This window comes from Peromyscus eremicus, chromosome 13 (genome assembly GCF_949786415.1).
Source record: "Peromyscus eremicus chromosome 13, PerEre_H2_v1, whole genome shotgun sequence".
In the NCBI taxonomy this organism is placed as follows: domain Eukaryota; kingdom Metazoa; phylum Chordata; class Mammalia; order Rodentia; family Cricetidae; genus Peromyscus; species Peromyscus eremicus.
The window spans coordinates 63,662,056-63,678,680 of record NC_081429.1 but is presented as its reverse complement, the minus strand read 5'-3'; the positions used below and the strand labels follow the sequence as shown (position 1 = coordinate 63,678,680).

Below are 16,625 nucleotides of genomic sequence, written 5' to 3'. Positions count from 1 at the left end.
TTCTGCCCAGCTACTGGCCTGTCAGCTTTTTATTAACCAATGAGAGAATACATATTCATAGTATTAGAAAAGGATTATGCCACAACACAGGCTGGCCTTGTATTCTCCTGATTTTCCTGCCACTATATCCCAAGTACTGGGATTACAGATGTGTACCACCATGCCTGGTGAGCTTTTTAACTTCAAATACTTGGTATTTTCAGACTTTTTTTCTTGTTTTTTTTTTTTATTTTTTAAAAAGGATGGGAATCTCAGTATATTACACTGTAGGTTTAATTTGCATTTGTCTAATGAAATCAGCTGTTTTTTCCCCCACAGATTTGGGTTTTTGGATATCTTATGAAGTACTAAAAGTTCATTTACCATTTTCCTTTTTCTTTTTTTTTTTTTTTTTTGTTTTTGTTTGTTTGGTTTTTTTTTTAATACTACTAAGCTGTCCATTGTTTTCTTACTTTTTATAGGGTTCTTTTATATATCCATTTTCCATTTTATACTTAAAAATTTCAGGTTTTACATATACATGTGTACTTAATGAAAACTCTTAAAATTAATTAAATGTATGACATGAATATGAAGATATTCCCTGTATTCCTAGAAAGTTGTGTTTTTTCTTATTTGTTTTAGAGAATTTGGAATTTATTTATTTATTTATTTATTTTTAAGATTTATTTATTTATTTACTGTGTATACAATGTTCTGCCTGCACACATCCCTGCAGGCCAGAAGAGGGCACCAGATCTCATTACAGATGGTAGTGAGCCACCATGTGGTTGCTGGGAATTGAACTCAGAACCTTTGGAAGAGCAGCCAGTACTCTTAACCTCTGAGCCATCTCTTCAGGCCCTAATAAGTAATTATTTTTAATTTGAAGTAGGAGTCTTATTTTTCCCATAAGAAAACCTAGTGTGTCCACATCACACATTAACATTTCATTAGTTCCCCAGTAATTCTTATGTCTTTCATTTTACTTTGCAACCTTCAAAGTGTGTTAGCAGACATGTCCAACCTGGGACTCACAGGCGACATTTGAGCCAAGAGCTATTGGTTTGGCCCAAGAGGAATCCATAAACTTAAATAATTTAAAACATGGAGTGGGAGGGAGAAGAGTTTCTGGGTTGTGAACTTTGTGTATGACAGTGTTGTGTTAGCAATGTCAAAAGGTTGGGCTTACCTTTGAGTCTTATGTCTTAGTTCTCTTTGTCCTGTGGTTTTCCAGTAGATCTCTACTCCATTCTAATTTTAGTAGCATTTTGGAAGGGAACACCATGCTGGTTTCACTTTACCACATTTACGTTAAACCTTTTTTAAAAATAATCTATATTTAGGGGTTGGGGATTTAGCTCAGTGGTAGAGTGCTTGCCTAGCAAGCGCAAGGCCCTGGGTTCGGTCCTAAGCTTCAAATTAAAAAGAAAAAAAAAGAAAGAAAGAAAGAAAAATAATCTATATTTAGTCTCAAATATTGAAAAATCTTCTAAAAAGTTGATAATAGGCATGCAGAAAAATGTGACTAGATGTAGTATAGCCAGAGCAAATAATGAGTATATAGGCATGTGCTATGTCACTGGCAAGACTGAAATAACAGAAAAATGTCCCATTTGTTAGGCAACCTCTCTTGAAGAGTTTCAGAAATGAACTGTAATTCATAGTGAATGAGATTATGTACTCCAGACACAGGGATTTTGAGTCCCAGGCAAAGTGGGTTTACATACATAACAATATCCTATCTTTAAAAAAGAGATAAGGATGATGTCCATGGGGACCTGGAGAGATAGCTCAGTAGATGAAGAATATGCTATATTTTTTCTCTGAGTTTTTTGTATACTTTTTTATAACTATTCTACCTTTAAAGGAAAATAGATAATCCTAATTTTTGAGATGTATGTGATTCCATGGACCCTGAAGAATTTTTGTTTTATTTATAGTTAAGTATAAATTGACAACAGGATTATTTTCATATATATATATATATATATATATATATATATATATGCTAACTAATGTGTTAAATATGTCTATTGGCTTTTGAGTTTTGCTTTTCTTTATTAGTTGGCATTTCAGGGCCTTTTGAACATTTTCAGTTGTACTAGGCAAAGTTTACAAAGGTACATATACAGTGGGTATTTGTGTTGCCTGGTAGTGGCATTTTGTTGCAACATTTTGCCATTGTTTTTGTTATGTCAAGACATTACAAGAATATGATGAACATGCTTTATGATGATGGATGAGTTTCTATAGACAGCCAGCTGACTCACAAATTATTAGTTAAAATGTAGGCCTTTAATAATAATTTTCATAGATCTAATTTTATGAAATTTTCACCCAAAAGTTTTTTATGTGGGAAATAATTGCTATGGAACATGGGAATGAGTTGGGGAAAGATACTGTATAAGTGAGACAAGTGAGGATGTTTTGTTTGTTTGTTTGTTTTTGTTTTTGAGACAGGGTCTCTGTCTGTGTAACCCTGGCTGTCCTGGAACTCATTATATAGATCAAGCTGGCCTCAGACTCACAGAGATCCACCTGCCTCTGCCTCTGAGTGCTGGGATTAAAGACACAAGCCAGCTAGATGTGAGTTGTTGGTAGCTAACAGCTTTTTTTTTTTTTTTTCATAATTAGGATGAATAGGAATAGATTTTGATATTTTAAACTGGTTGGTGCTCATTGCATTTTATTATATATAAGAATCATAAAGTTGAGTTATGATCCCTAGCTTCACTGTTTGGTAAAAAATAGACACGAGTGGTAGAGCTAGACAGCCAGAGTCAGGTTCTTTGAGCAGCCTGCCTGTCTATTGCAAATCGCAGCTTTCATGATAAATCAAGCTTTAAAATGACAAGCAGTCTTAATCCTGCAGAAGTAAATAATGTCAACCAACAGAGAGCATGAGAGCAGTCATGAACCTTGAGCCATTCTCAAAGGGAAAGTGCTGATGTATCTTGGCATTTGCATTTTCATAATGCCCCTTTGTGGTTAAATGGCCTTGAGGCTGCTGATAGGTTGGCTGTTCTCAGTATATCAGAAGCTAAGGTGCCAGGGTATTTTCCCACACATGCACTAATGAAGGGCTTGCAACCCCTAAAGACCTTGGGTTCATTGTTTCACTTACTTTGTGGTTTTGAATTCACCTCCCATGATTTGGGGAGAGAAGAGGGTAAATGATGTATTCATTTGCCCCATGAATATATCACCCACATAAATATTCGTAGAAACTTCTCTAAGACATATATGTTAGAGCTGCAGTGCTGCCACCTCATCTTGGAAACAGCCGACTCTTCCCCTCTTTGGAGTGCTTGCTTGCTTTTTGCTGAATCAACTTCTCTTAAACAGGGTTAGTTTTTGCTTCCAAGAAGAATAGAGAGACCATATACATCTCCCGCTTGCCTTTCCCCCGCAAAAAGGAGTTATAAGGTTAGGATTATGGGATATTTTTTTCCTTGCACACAAGAGGAGATAAATGTTAAAATCCCCCACTTTAGTGGTGAAGTTTAGAGTCACAGCCACATTTATCTGGTTTAAAATCTCATCTTTTGATCTGAATTTTTTGATTTCCATGATGGAACTAGATTCCAATTTTTTACCTTCCTGTTTGTATAAGTAATTTCATTTCATCTTTCTATTAAAAAAACTATTTTTAAAGATGATGAGACAATTTGAGAGAGTGTTACAGATCTTAAATGAAATTAACATGATTTTATAGTGCTTTGTCCATAAGGGTTCAAAGATCCCTGTTTAATATTTGTGCATTATCTGTACGGTGCTGTTGTAGAAGAATGACGGTCTTACTCTAAATAGGAAATCTGAGTGTGGAGTAAGTTCTGAAAATTGCTTCTTAATTGGCACAAGTGTGATAAAGGGAGAGATGGGGTGTAAGCAGTGTTTAAGAACTGTTAAATAATCTTAGCGATTTAATGAAATAATACATTTTCAAAGAGTTTTATAAACTATAAAGCCATAGTGATATTAAGTGACCACTTAGAATATTAAAAGTATTTCTCATATACATGAGTCTCTTTGCCCAATGTGAGCCAGTAGAGTAGATGTGAAATAGTTTGACTTCACAGTAGTGTATCATTGGCATTGGAAAGTTAGTGGACAATTTGTTTTTATCTACAGATTCCTGCAAGTTGGACAAATCCTTCGGGAAAATATCATATTGGCATTAAAAATGGCTATGACTTCTATCCAAAGGCTCTCAAGGAAAGGATACAGGTAATGAGAAACCCAGTATCAGTTTGCTTGCAAGTTTATATGCTTAGATTTGATTCCTACTTGAAGAAAAGGGATTTTTTTTTTTTAATTTTGCATTTGTAAACTCTCATAAGGTCTTAAATCTTTGAGGGACTTGAACTTTGAAAAACTGTTCAAGAGTATGTTTTTTTTGTTAAAGTGGTTCTTAGTCTTGGATGCTTGGAGTAGTTAGTTTAAAGGAAATTAAAACAAAAAACTAAACTAAAGCTTGGGTTCTTTTGAGTAGATGACATAAACTGAGCTTTAGATTTTTTAAAGAACTTTCTTAAAGTGTAGACCTCTTTATTTTGTTCTTGTGTTTTCTAAGAATTTGCCCCATTTATCTTGCTGTCTAGTCTTCTTGTTCTCAGTTTGTCATCATTTAATACTATTCTGTTAATCAGATCTAAAGCTATTGAAGTATGTGTATAAGAAACACAAGTAGGGCTGGAGAGATAGCTTAGCAGCTTAGAGGACTTACTGCCTTTGCATTGAACCCATATTCAGTTCCCTACACCTAGGTCAGATGACCCAGGGGATCTGATGCCCTCTTCTGGCTTCTGTGGACACCAGCATGCACATAGTTCACATAAATTCACACAGACACATATACAAGCACATAAATAAGATAAAACATGTCTGTAGTTGGAAAAAGAAGAGCTAAGTGTGGTTAGGAATTTGCTTTAAAGAGTTGCTGTCAAGTGAAACTTTCTATGATGATGCAAATGTTTGAAGTGTTTAATATATGCTCTATTAAGGGAACTGCTATGGGTTACTGTATTGCATGGTGCCATTTCTGAATATCGCTATGACACTAATTGCTGATATGAGTCCAGTACTTCAACTGTAAAACAAGGTATAAGTTTTGACAGTAACCCTGATAGATATGTGCGTGCTGTCATCTAATCAGAATATTCTTCTTCCTTTTAGATCCATGAGCCAGAACTCATTTTAATGCACATAGTTTGATATAAACACACAGATGTGACATTATTATGTTCAGACAGCTTTTATAAGTAACAAATTGATACACGAATATAGATCATATAGTTGACATAGGCTCTTTTTATTAGTAGATAGTCCAGTTTATTAGTTTACTGAAAGGCTTCTCTTATCTAGAAGACTTTTGATAGGAGATACTATGTGATGAAGAATGGAGATAAAGGTTAAGACCAATTTCAGAAGCATGGAGCCTTGTCCAGTATAAGACGATGAGGCATCCTGGACAGGAATGATTGAGGATATCTACACTTCCCAGTGAAGCTACAGTCTTTCTTTAGTCATAACTTTGTATTTGCCTATCTGCATTTTCCAATTTTGTATGGGTCCAGGAGTGAGTATTTTCTACTCTAAATAATAGCACCTGATAAGATACACTACATTTTAGAGAAGGATGGGTATAAATTGAGGAATAATAATATAAAAATATTCTGGTGTGACTTGATAAGCTCGTTCTCCTAACCAACTTCATTAATTGATCTACTGCTTTGAAACCTTAACTAGAAATGGTTTTTGTAAGCCTTTAGAATTTTGTAATATCTGAACTGCTAGCAAGATATAAATATAACCATGTAGGTTTCCCTAACTATTTTGTCTGTCTGATTGTAAGATGAATTTTTTTTGTCTTTGCAGAAAGAACGGAAAGAAAAAATCTGGGATCCTATTCACAGAGTTGCGCTTGCAGAAGCTTGTAGAAAACAAGAAGAATTTGATATTGCCAACAATGGCTCTTCCCAAGTTGGTGCTACTTACTTTTTTTTTGAATGTTTCAAAGAACCATACTAGTATTCTAAAGAATTCAGTAGACTACATTTTCATAGGGTTCATCCCTTGACAATTTTTTTCTCAGTGTGTTAAAGTTACCAGTTCTGACATCATTATGCCACGTCATTTTACATATACATTATGAATATTTTAAAATATAGCCATGAAGTCTTTACCAGCTGCACATGGAAATTCCTCTGTGCCTCTCCCTAGCCACTGTCCCATTTGTCCTCCCCAAGACAGTCATCATCCTGTCTTCTAACACTAGAATGATTTTCCTCTTTGACGTTTGTAAGATGTAACCATACAGAGCTCTTAGGCAGTTTCTTTTGCTGAGAATATTAGAATATCTGCCGTGTCTAGGTATTCAAGTTCATTATACTTTTGTTATGATAGTCTTTTTTTATGGGTATAATACGGTTGGTTCATTTTGCAGATTGGTACTGGCTTTGTGTTTTGTTTTGAGTGTTAAGAATAATGTCATTTTAGGAGCTGAAGAAATGGCTCAGCAGTTAAGAATACTTTGGTGTTTTCAGGAACACTTGCTGCTTTCAAGGAGGACTCAGAGTTAGTCTGTAACTCTAGTTCCCAGAGATCCAGTTCATTCTGTCCTCTACAGGCATCAGGTGGTACACATACATACATACATACATACATACATATAAAACACTCAAATCAAAATAAACCTTTTGTTTGTAAGCCAGGGTTTCTCTGTAGCTTGGTTGTCTTGGAACTCGCTTTTTAGACTAGGCTGGCTTCAGACTCACACAGAGATCTGACTGCCTCTGCCTCCCAAGTGCTGGGATTAAAGGCACAAAGGAAATTTTTTTTTTTTTAATTTTCTAGAGCTGAGGACCAAACCCAGGACCGAACCAATCCTTGTGCTTGCTAGGCAAGTGCTCTACCACTGAGCTAAATCCCCAAACCCAGAAATCTTTTAAAAAAACAAAAATATTTAAAATATTTTTGGGTATAGCTTTTCATAAATCTTAATGATTATGCCAGTTTATATTCCCACCAGAGGCATATAAGTGTACCCATTAATTTTTTTTTTAATTTTATTGTTCTTATTTTATGTCTATGAGTGTTTGCCTACATCATGTGTGCATAGTGTCCTCAGGCCAGAAGAGGGCAGTGGATTGTTTGGAGCTGAAGTTACACAGTTATGAGCCATTATGTGGGTACTGGATAGTAAATCTAGGTCCTCTGCAAGAGTAGCAACTGCTTTTAACAACTGCTCCCAACCTCTTCATTTTTTAATCAGTTTATAAGTGAAAATAATGTCTTCGTGGTTTTTTGTTTGTTTTTATGCTGTTTCTATCAAAATCAAAATCAAAATATGTTTATTCATCATCAGTGTTAACAATTTAGAATTACAACATTGAAAACGCCAACAAGCTTCTCAGTGTTTTCAACTTTTTCAGGTGTTGCTCTGAGATTCAGGGACAATAAATCAGTATTCCCAGGTTATTCTCATAGTTTTCAAAATTATAATATTGTAAACAATTTTAGCTGTCGTCATACTATAATATAAATACAACATTTTTTTTTTTGTTTTTTTTGTTTTTGTTTTTCGAGACAGGATTTCTCTGTGTAGCTTTGCAGCTTTCCTGGAACTCACTTGGTAGTCCAGGCTGGCCTCGAACTCACAGAGATCCGCCTGCCTCTGCCTCCCGAGTGCTGGGATTAAAGGCGTGTGCCACCACCGCCCGGTACAATTCTTGTTTAAAGAATAAAATACAGTTAACTTTAATAATACTTATAAAGAACTACACCCTGTGGAAATATTCAATGAACACATAATTTAAAATTCCGGTCTCCCAGTAAGGTAACAGCTTCTCATGGAGTCAGAGTTAGACACTGCTGATTTAGGGACTTGCCTTGCATTAAATTTTTTTATACCTTGAGAATGCGTTCAAAGGACTTCCATGAAATATACTATATATGTGAACTCATTAGTAGTAAGCCTTTTGTCTTTGTTTATTGTGAAAATAATATGCTAATTGCAGCAACTTTGGTCAACCCAGGCGTGTTAGTAAGTAACAAATGAAAAGCTTTCATTATGCCATCCCTGGAGCAAGTCACAATTTAGTGTTTATCCTTTTTAATTGTTCTTTTATTCTTAATATATACATTTTCATAATCAAAAGTGAAATTGTAGACTGAGGATATAACTCAGTGGTAGAGCACTTGCCTTACATACTGGAGGCCCTAGATTCAGTCTCCAACACTGCAAAAACATTTTGTTTTCTTATTATTTTTTCAAAGTGAAGTGATTTTTTTTTTCTATTTGTTCAACACTGTCTTTGGTCATATGTTAATACAACTTTCAGGTACACAAAAAATATTATAATATTAATCTGTTTTCTGGTTAATAGGCCAATAAACTTATCAAGGAAGAGCTGCAAAGTCAAGTGGAATTACTTAATTCTTTTGAGAAAAAGTATAGTGATCCAGGCCCTGTGTATGACTGCTTGGTGTGGCATGATGGTGAGACCTGGAGGTAATCTCAAATGTTTTTATCTACCCTGAAGAACTGTAAACTCTCAAAGCTGCAAAAAGTTTTGGTTTATATAACCATGTCACTTAATATCATTATGTTTTGAACTTAGTATTTTTTACATTAAACATTACATTTATCTATTTTTTTAAATCTTAACCACATTTTGGCAGGTTGATCACTGAGATATATGGAAATCCTCGTTAAAACTGGGCAGTTTGCAAAGTAACCACAAATAGTGTGGAGCATTTACTAAAAACATGTTAAGGGTAAAAAGAAGAAAATTTGAGCATAGATGTTTTAAATAGAGATAGATTAAGTTAACTTGGCAACATAACACAGTAATTAAGTGTTGAGTCCTGGGTTAGACATAATGGTGGATATGTGCATTCTCGGTACTTAGTAGGCTAAGACAGGAGGATTGCCATAAGTTCAAGGCCAGCATGGGCTGCTTAGTGACTATCAGGCCATTTGGGGCTGTGTAGTAAAACTGTCTTAAAATACACACACATACACAAATAAACATAAAACAAAGGGCTGATTTTTACATAACATACATTTCATTTGTGACTTTTTAATCAGACTGATTTAAATAGACTAATAATGTATTTAAAATACATATCTTTGAAATTTAACAGTAATAAAATGGCTGGGCGGTGGTGACACACTACCTTTCATCCCAGCACTTGGGAGGCAGAGCCAGGCAGGTCTCTGAGTTTGAGGCCAACCTGGTCTACAGAGAGAGATCCAGGACAGGCATCAAAGCTACACAGAGAAATCCTGTCTCAAATAAATAAATAAATAAATAAATAAATAAATAAATAAATCCATAAAATTAGGTGGAAATTTTGTTTTGTTAAAAAATAAAAAACAAAATCTGTTTTCCTAAAGCTATATGTGACTAAAGTTTGGAGTTTATAGTCATGTGGTATCAGGAAGCTGTAGAGGCTGCTGAATTTACAACGCCAGCACTAAAAATGGCAGCAGGAAGTGTCTGAACCATCTTAAACTAGTCTACACTCCAACCAAAGCTTCAATTTTAATTTCTCACCTGCCCAGATGATTTTCTTCTACACCATCTGTGACCATCAGTGTCTTTGTGCATGGTTTTAGCACTGACTTCTTACCTAAGCCTTACTGTTTACTCTGAAACAAAGGAATCTAGTCATTGGATTTGAGTAGTGGAAGAAGTATGCATGAGAAGATGACTGAGAAAATGTATTGTGTGATCTTCAGAACAAGGGGTGGAAGAGTAAATTTTAATACTTATTTCTCCTTCCCAACAGAGCCTGTGTTGATTCGAATGAAAATGGAGAGTTGAGTAAATCTACTGTATTAAGAAACTACAAAGAGGCCCAAGAATACGGCTCTTTTGGCACAGCTGAGATGCTGAATTATTCTGTTAATATTTATGATGATGGAAACCTACTCTCCATTGTGACCAGTGGAGGTATCTGGTTTATCAGATTTACTAGTGAGAGATAGTTATGCAGTGGCTGAATGACAAATTCCTGCAGGTCAGAGTAAGGCTTTAATTAATTCATTATAGAAATTCCTACTGAAGGACCAAGCTTAGAAACTTTGATGTGATTTATCTCTTTTCTTTTAAAGTTATAACTGTGTAGAGGTAGTTCATAAATAAAAGCAAAATCTTAACATCAGAAAATCCATTAATAAATATGAAGTGATTTTACTTGCAAATGTTAACCCTTGAGAAATTCACCCATAAGTACAGAGACTTAGGTAAAAAGATTCTCATTATAGTATTCTGTGTAAGTTTAAATAAGTTGACTACTAGATAGTATACTACTAGATAACTATCCGAGACAGATTGTAAATACTTGTGTATATTACATAATCAAAAATAATATATACAAATGTCAAATATGAGTTTTAGTGAAAACATAACTATCATAAAACACTTGTATAAAGCAGTAGAGCATGCCGAATAATTTTGTAGATAGGCTTGGTGTTTTTATGCTGAGGATATAAAAATGTGAAAAGACCATGCTGCTTTCAGGGTTTGGCAGGTGAGGAGACAGAAAGAGAATACAGTAAGGTGTGACTGTGTTGAGAAAGACTAGAGATAGGAGGATTCAAAAGAAGATAATGAGGACTGAATGAAATCAGAGTACGATAAATATATAAAAATGTCATAATGAAATTTATTATTTTATATGCTAACATTAAAAAAAAACAATAACCTTTACTTCTTTCTCCCAAGTTAACTACTGTCTTGATTTTCATTACTACATTTCTGTGATTACTTTGAACCATATGGGGGTGTTTGTGTTGTTAGAAGTGATAAAAAATAGTCTCATTTCTACATGATTTATTCTTTTTCCAATTATGTAAATGAAATTAACCCAGTTTTTGTATGAGACTTTAATTCATCCTTATTTTTATAAGCTTCAATTCAATCCATAGTGATTTATCTCTATTCTATGGATTAATATGTTAAATATCCATTTACTTTTAGTGAACCCTAAGTTATTTGGAATTTTCAATTACATAAATAATGCAGCCATGAACATTTTTGTGAATACCTTGATAAACTTGTTTGCACTTGTCTTTTGGGTACTGGGGCAGAGTTGAGATTACTAAATTTATGTTCAAGAACAGTGTATGGTGTATGCTAAACTATTGTCAACCTTCAACATCTTAGTGATATTAAAAAATATATAGAGATACTTCATTGGGACAATAAGTTGTAATTCCAAGATGAATAATGAAGTAAAACATGTTTTCATATTTGTATGTCTTGTATACTCTTTGTGAAATGATTTTTCAAATGTTGTACCATTTTGCTTGGTGGGCAAAGTGTCTCTAACTCCTTTCTCTACTTTCTTTGTTGGGTTTGGAAGTTTTTTTTTTTTTTTAAATACTTTGGATACAAGCTACTTGTGAGTTCTATGTATTTCAGTATTGGCTGTCTTCTATGGCTTACAGTATTTACTTATTACAAGCAGTAGGATCCAGGGTAGAGGAAAAAAATATGTAATTGAAGTTTATGTTGTGTGAATAGTAGGGATATATTTGAGATAATATTAGATATATAATCAGGTTGTATTTTTTAATTATTTTTGTCATAATATACATGTTGAAATGGTTAAAATTTTAGTATGTGATGACTTTTTTTTCATCTTGTGCACATACACCCTATTTCTATCTATAGGAGCTCATGGAACCCATGTAGCGAGTATAGCTGCTGGGCATTTTCCAGAAGAGCCTGAACGGAATGGAGTTGCTCCTGGTGCTCAAATTCTATCCATTAAGATTGGTGATACAAGGCTAAGCACCATGGAAACAGGCACAGGCCTCATCAGAGCTGTGAGTATCTGGGAGTTCTTGTTATAGATTAATAATTTAGAGACTTAAAAAAAAAACCTATATAATGTTTGCACTCTTGGCTTATCAAGAGTATATTAAATAGTATTTTGGTATACAGAACAGTGTTTTTTTTTAGAAGTAAACCATTGCTGATCAATTCAGTTTAAAGTTAAAAATCACTAGGAAAAAGTTTCTTGGCTTAAAGTCTTTGTAGAAAAAAATATTTTTATTCATTGTAGAATATCTCTGAGTAAGCTTTTCAAGATAGTTTTTTAAAACATAACTTGCTCCAGTATTCTAAAAGGAAATTAAAACCCTTTGTAAATTAATATTTTGTATGATTCACTTTGTCATAAAGCTTAAGTGCCTTTAAATCTATTCAGAATCAATGCCTCTTCTTATTTCCTTGTATGATTTCTGCATTCTAAAGAGAATAGTTTCACTTTGAATTGTTTTTCCTGCTACCCTTTGGCTTTAATTATAGTATGCCTAGAAATACCTTATAAATTAGGATACAATTAGTCTAGACACGATAGAATTATAAACCTTATTTACTTGCTAATATGTCTCTATAAATGACTTCCTAAACTAGATTCTTAATTTTTTAATAGATGATAGAAGTTATAAATCATAAGTGTGATCTTGTCAACTACAGCTATGGAGAAGCAACTCACTGGCCAAATTCTGGGTAAGTATTTTTTTGGCAGTTGTTACGTGATAGAACCTACCTAACGAAGAGCATCAAATGGTTTAAGTGAATTGCAGTTACAGTCAAATATAGCTGTGATGGGCAAATAATTGTGTTTTGTGCGTCAGACCCTCACTCCTGTGTCATGTCTTTGATGCCAGGTTCAATCACTGCACCTTGCCAAACCATTCCAATCATGGGTAGCTAGAGTTGCTCCTCCAAAATGGTGCTTCTGAAACTCACAACCTGCCAAACCCTCTGGCATTGATCCCTGCTTCTATTTTTTCCTTTCCAGCCAGTTTGGATTTGTTGGGCCATCCGTCACCAGAATAGCTCATTCACAAATGTTCTGGGACTTGTCAGTGGTGCTTAGACAGGTTCTCAGATATGCACAGACCTTGCTGTTCCCTTCAGTGACTGTTGACCTTATCTATCAACCTTGCTGTTGTTACACGTGCTGGCTCCACTTGCTAGGCTTCCCTGTCTCCTCAGTCCATGCTTTCTCTCTTGCATCCCTTTTTTTTCTTGTAATATTGTAACAAAACTTTCACTAGGGAGATACAACACACATACATCTACTCACCTGATAGAAAGCCCACAACAGACCAAAGTACAGATACCACTAGAGTCTAACTTAGTAAACCAATGAATTTTATTGGAGTTAACTTACAGTACTATGGGTGAGGTTACTTGCAGGAGCAGAAATGACCCAAAGATAGCTGTGTCATTAAAGCCCACTCCAGCGTGGGTGACAGCTCACAAAAGCTGAGAACTTGGAGCACACTGCATAGCCTGCAGGCAGCTCAACAGGTTGTCCTTTCCAAATGCCTTAGTTGGTCTAACTCTCTTTTAGGCAGATCAGCTGATTTCTACTTCTTGCAGGCAGCTGGTGGGCTCAGAGTCTTCTTTGCAACTTAGCTTCTGTGAGAGTCTTCATTGCAGCATAGCTTCACGCCTCTAACATGGACTCTCAGCTTTTATTGCTTACTCTGGCAGGGAGGGGGCCTAGTGAATCTTTTCAGTTTCAAGGACTTGCTGAAGCTATGTTGAACTGTTTACTTTCCTGCTTAAGGAGCTTCCCTGCAGGATGAACAATTTCAATCTTAGAGGAAACTGTTCCACAACATATGTCATCCATATCTTTCCTCTACTTAAGTACAATGTTGGCCTTAACTTGATTTACCACACTTAGCTCCTTTCCTTTATATTAATATATATCTGAAATATTTAGAGCATTCACTTAGTGATCAATGTCTCCATTACTCCCATCACCAAAGTACTAATATATACCAGTTATTTCATATCTGAGTGCTGTGGATATGTTCTGTATGCTGTGAATGTGTTGCTCAGATTGGTTCATAAATAAAATGCTGATTGGCCAGTAGCCAGGTAGGAAGTATAGGCGGGACAAATAGAGAAGAGAATTCTGGGAACAGGAAGGCTGAGTCAGGAGACACCAGCCCGCCTATCCAGGGAGCAGCATGTAAAGCCACAGAACACATGGCAACATATAGGTTAACAGAAATGGGCTGAGTTTAAGTGTAAGAACTAGTCAGTGAAAGAGCTAAGCCTGAGCTAATGGCTGAGCAGTTTTAAATATTAGCCTGTATGTGTTTATTTGGGTCTGAGAGGCTGTGGCCTGGGCAGGACTGGAGAAAACAACAGCTACATCTGAGGCTTTATTTAAGGTCCTATGAAAAGGGAAGCTTTAACAGTCTAGAGGCCATACTGTTACTGGGTGGCTCACTCTTTTTAGGTAATTGGATTTCTTGTGAAATATTATTTTATTTTAATATGTGCCCTGTTACTTTAGCCATTTCTTTCTATAGTGCAGTATTGCTTCTTCTGTTATCTCATTATCTTTTTCATTATTTTCTTTTCTCCTTTGTCAGTTACCCTTTTTTTTAATCTCTCTCTCTCTCTCTCTGTCGTGTGTGTGTGTGTGGGGGGGGGGGGGGTGTGGGTGTGACTTGTGTCACAGTGTCCATGGAGGTCAGAAGAGGGCAGTAGAACCCTGGAGCTTGAGTCACAGGCAGTTCTGAGCCACAGTGTTGAGTGTTTTGGTAACTGAACTTGAATCTCTTGTCAGATATCACACATTGGATTTTTCAGGACCCTTTGGAGCTAGACGTTTCCATAATCTCCATTTTCTTCATCCTCCTTAACTAATGCCAGTAAACTTTCTTGTTTGTTGTCAGTCTCTAAGTAGATTTCTTTGATTTTCAAATTCTTAGACTTTTCTCCTAGTCTCTCCCCCATTTAACTTTATCACTAAAGATACTAAGTAGCTTTTTTAGTCAAATAATCCCTGGTCAAAATACATGCAGGAGTCACTTTGGTGTTTTGTTTGGTTTTTATTTTTCTCTCAACATTCCACTTCACAAACCCTGTTAATACTGTGTTTTCCATGTATGGTTTTATTTGCTTGGTTTTTTTTTGTTGTTGTTGTTTGTTTTTGTTCTTGTTTTTGTTTTGAGACAGAGTCCCACTGTATAGCCTTGGCTGGCTGGCCTTGGAGTCTCTATATAGACCAGATAGGCCTCAAATTCACAAAGCTACTCCTCTGCCTGCCTCCCAAGGGCAGGAATTAAAGGTGTGTGCCACCAGCCAGGCTTTATCTCATGTTTTTCTTGCATTTCATATGACTTCCCAATCCCCTGAAACTCAACTAGGGTATATCACTTGGAATGACATTGTGTCCTACTAAAAGCCTACCTGCTAATGTGTATGTAATCATATAACTTAGTAGATCTGATACTCACCTCATTTAAAGCTACTGTCACTTACACAGTTTGGAATTGTTGTGATTTGTTTGGTTATAATTAAATATGGAATAATTGTATTTGCTCAAAGGAATTCTTTGTTTTTTAGGAGAATTTGTGAAGTAATTAATGAAGCAGTATGGAAACATAATACAATTTATGTTTCAAGTGCTGGAAATAATGGCCCATGCCTTTCTACAGTGGGTTGTCCAGGTGGAACTACGTCCAGTGTGATAGGTTAGTAAGCTTTACAGTTTCAGAAAAAGGTTTGTTTAAATACAAGCAAAACAGAAGATTGAAGGAGGAAGATCACAGGTTTGAGGTCAGCCCATGATACTAGAGAGACCCTGTCTTCAAAAATACATAAATTAAAATAAACAATCACAGTTTAATCAAGTATTGTATTCTATATATAAAACATTGTGTAGGGGGGGAACATTGTAGGCCCAGGATGTTTTTTTCTACAAAGTTGGGTTACAAAAACTAACCTTCATAATGTTTTAAATAAGCTTATAGTGGGCTGCGTGTGTCATGTGGGATGTGGGTTGGACATGCCTTCACATAGATCTTAAATGTGTTCTTAGGAAAGTCTGAGGAACTGTGTTATCTAGGAGTTTAGGAAAAGTGGTTTAATAAAACATGTGCACACTTTTAGGCAGTTTTTTTAGTACACAAAATAATCCTGGAAGTTATTTTTCTATATGCACAAAAGCAATGTACTTAGTACTTAGTTTATAATGTAAATTTCCTTTGTCTCTCCATTAAATGTTCTTTCCTTTCCATTTTATAAGAGAGAGAGTAGATATTAAGCAGTTTACTCACATGAACCATGTATTTCACTGGGAAAAAAAACTAGGATGTGTGAAAAAAATTGTGCTCCCTTTAGTTATTGGTGAAATTCATCCTATAGGTGTTGGAGCTTATGTTTCTCCTGATATGATGGTTGCAGAGTATTCACTGAGAGAGAAATTACCTGCAAATCAATACACATGGTCTTCTAGAGGACCAAGGTGAGTACAAGTAGTTCTTGGAAGTAATACATATATTTTATAAAACTTTGTACTTTTGGGAGAAGAGGGAGGTTGTAGATAATAAGTAGTGATAGATTTGTTTTCAGCAAGTTTGATGTTTAAACTTTGGTGAAACATGGTGTACTTTTATCAAGAATCACATAACAGAACTTATATTCATTTTGAAGTTATAATCTACTTTGAGCATTTTGGGAGAGACCATAAGTAAGCAAATTGTGATTGACAAGTGTTGGTTTTCTGACATCATCTGAACTATATTTGATTCTAGGAACAAATCTTTTTTCTTTAAGAGCTTGTATAAGTCCTAATTTTTACAATACCTA

General features: G+C 35.2%; 1 protein-coding gene across 3 annotated transcripts in view; it reads left to right on the top strand.

Moving 5' to 3' along the window:
• The window catches only part of Tpp2 (tripeptidyl peptidase 2), a 72,972-nt gene that overhangs the window by 15,130 nt on the left and 41,217 nt on the right, over window positions 1-16,625 (top strand). For all 3 annotated transcript variants that reach the window (XM_059278840.1, XM_059278839.1, XM_059278841.1), the window contains exons 3-10: window positions 4,114-4,209; window positions 5,860-5,964; window positions 8,370-8,494; window positions 9,778-9,941; window positions 11,667-11,821; window positions 12,433-12,509; window positions 15,381-15,508; window positions 16,182-16,281. In XM_059278840.1, the coding sequence (XP_059134823.1) occupies window positions 4,114-4,209; window positions 5,860-5,964; window positions 8,370-8,494; window positions 9,778-9,941; window positions 11,667-11,821; window positions 12,433-12,509; window positions 15,381-15,508; window positions 16,182-16,281 (950 nt within the window). The remainder of the gene's footprint in view (window positions 1-4,113; window positions 4,210-5,859; window positions 5,965-8,369; window positions 8,495-9,777; window positions 9,942-11,666; window positions 11,822-12,432; window positions 12,510-15,380; window positions 15,509-16,181; window positions 16,282-16,625) is intronic.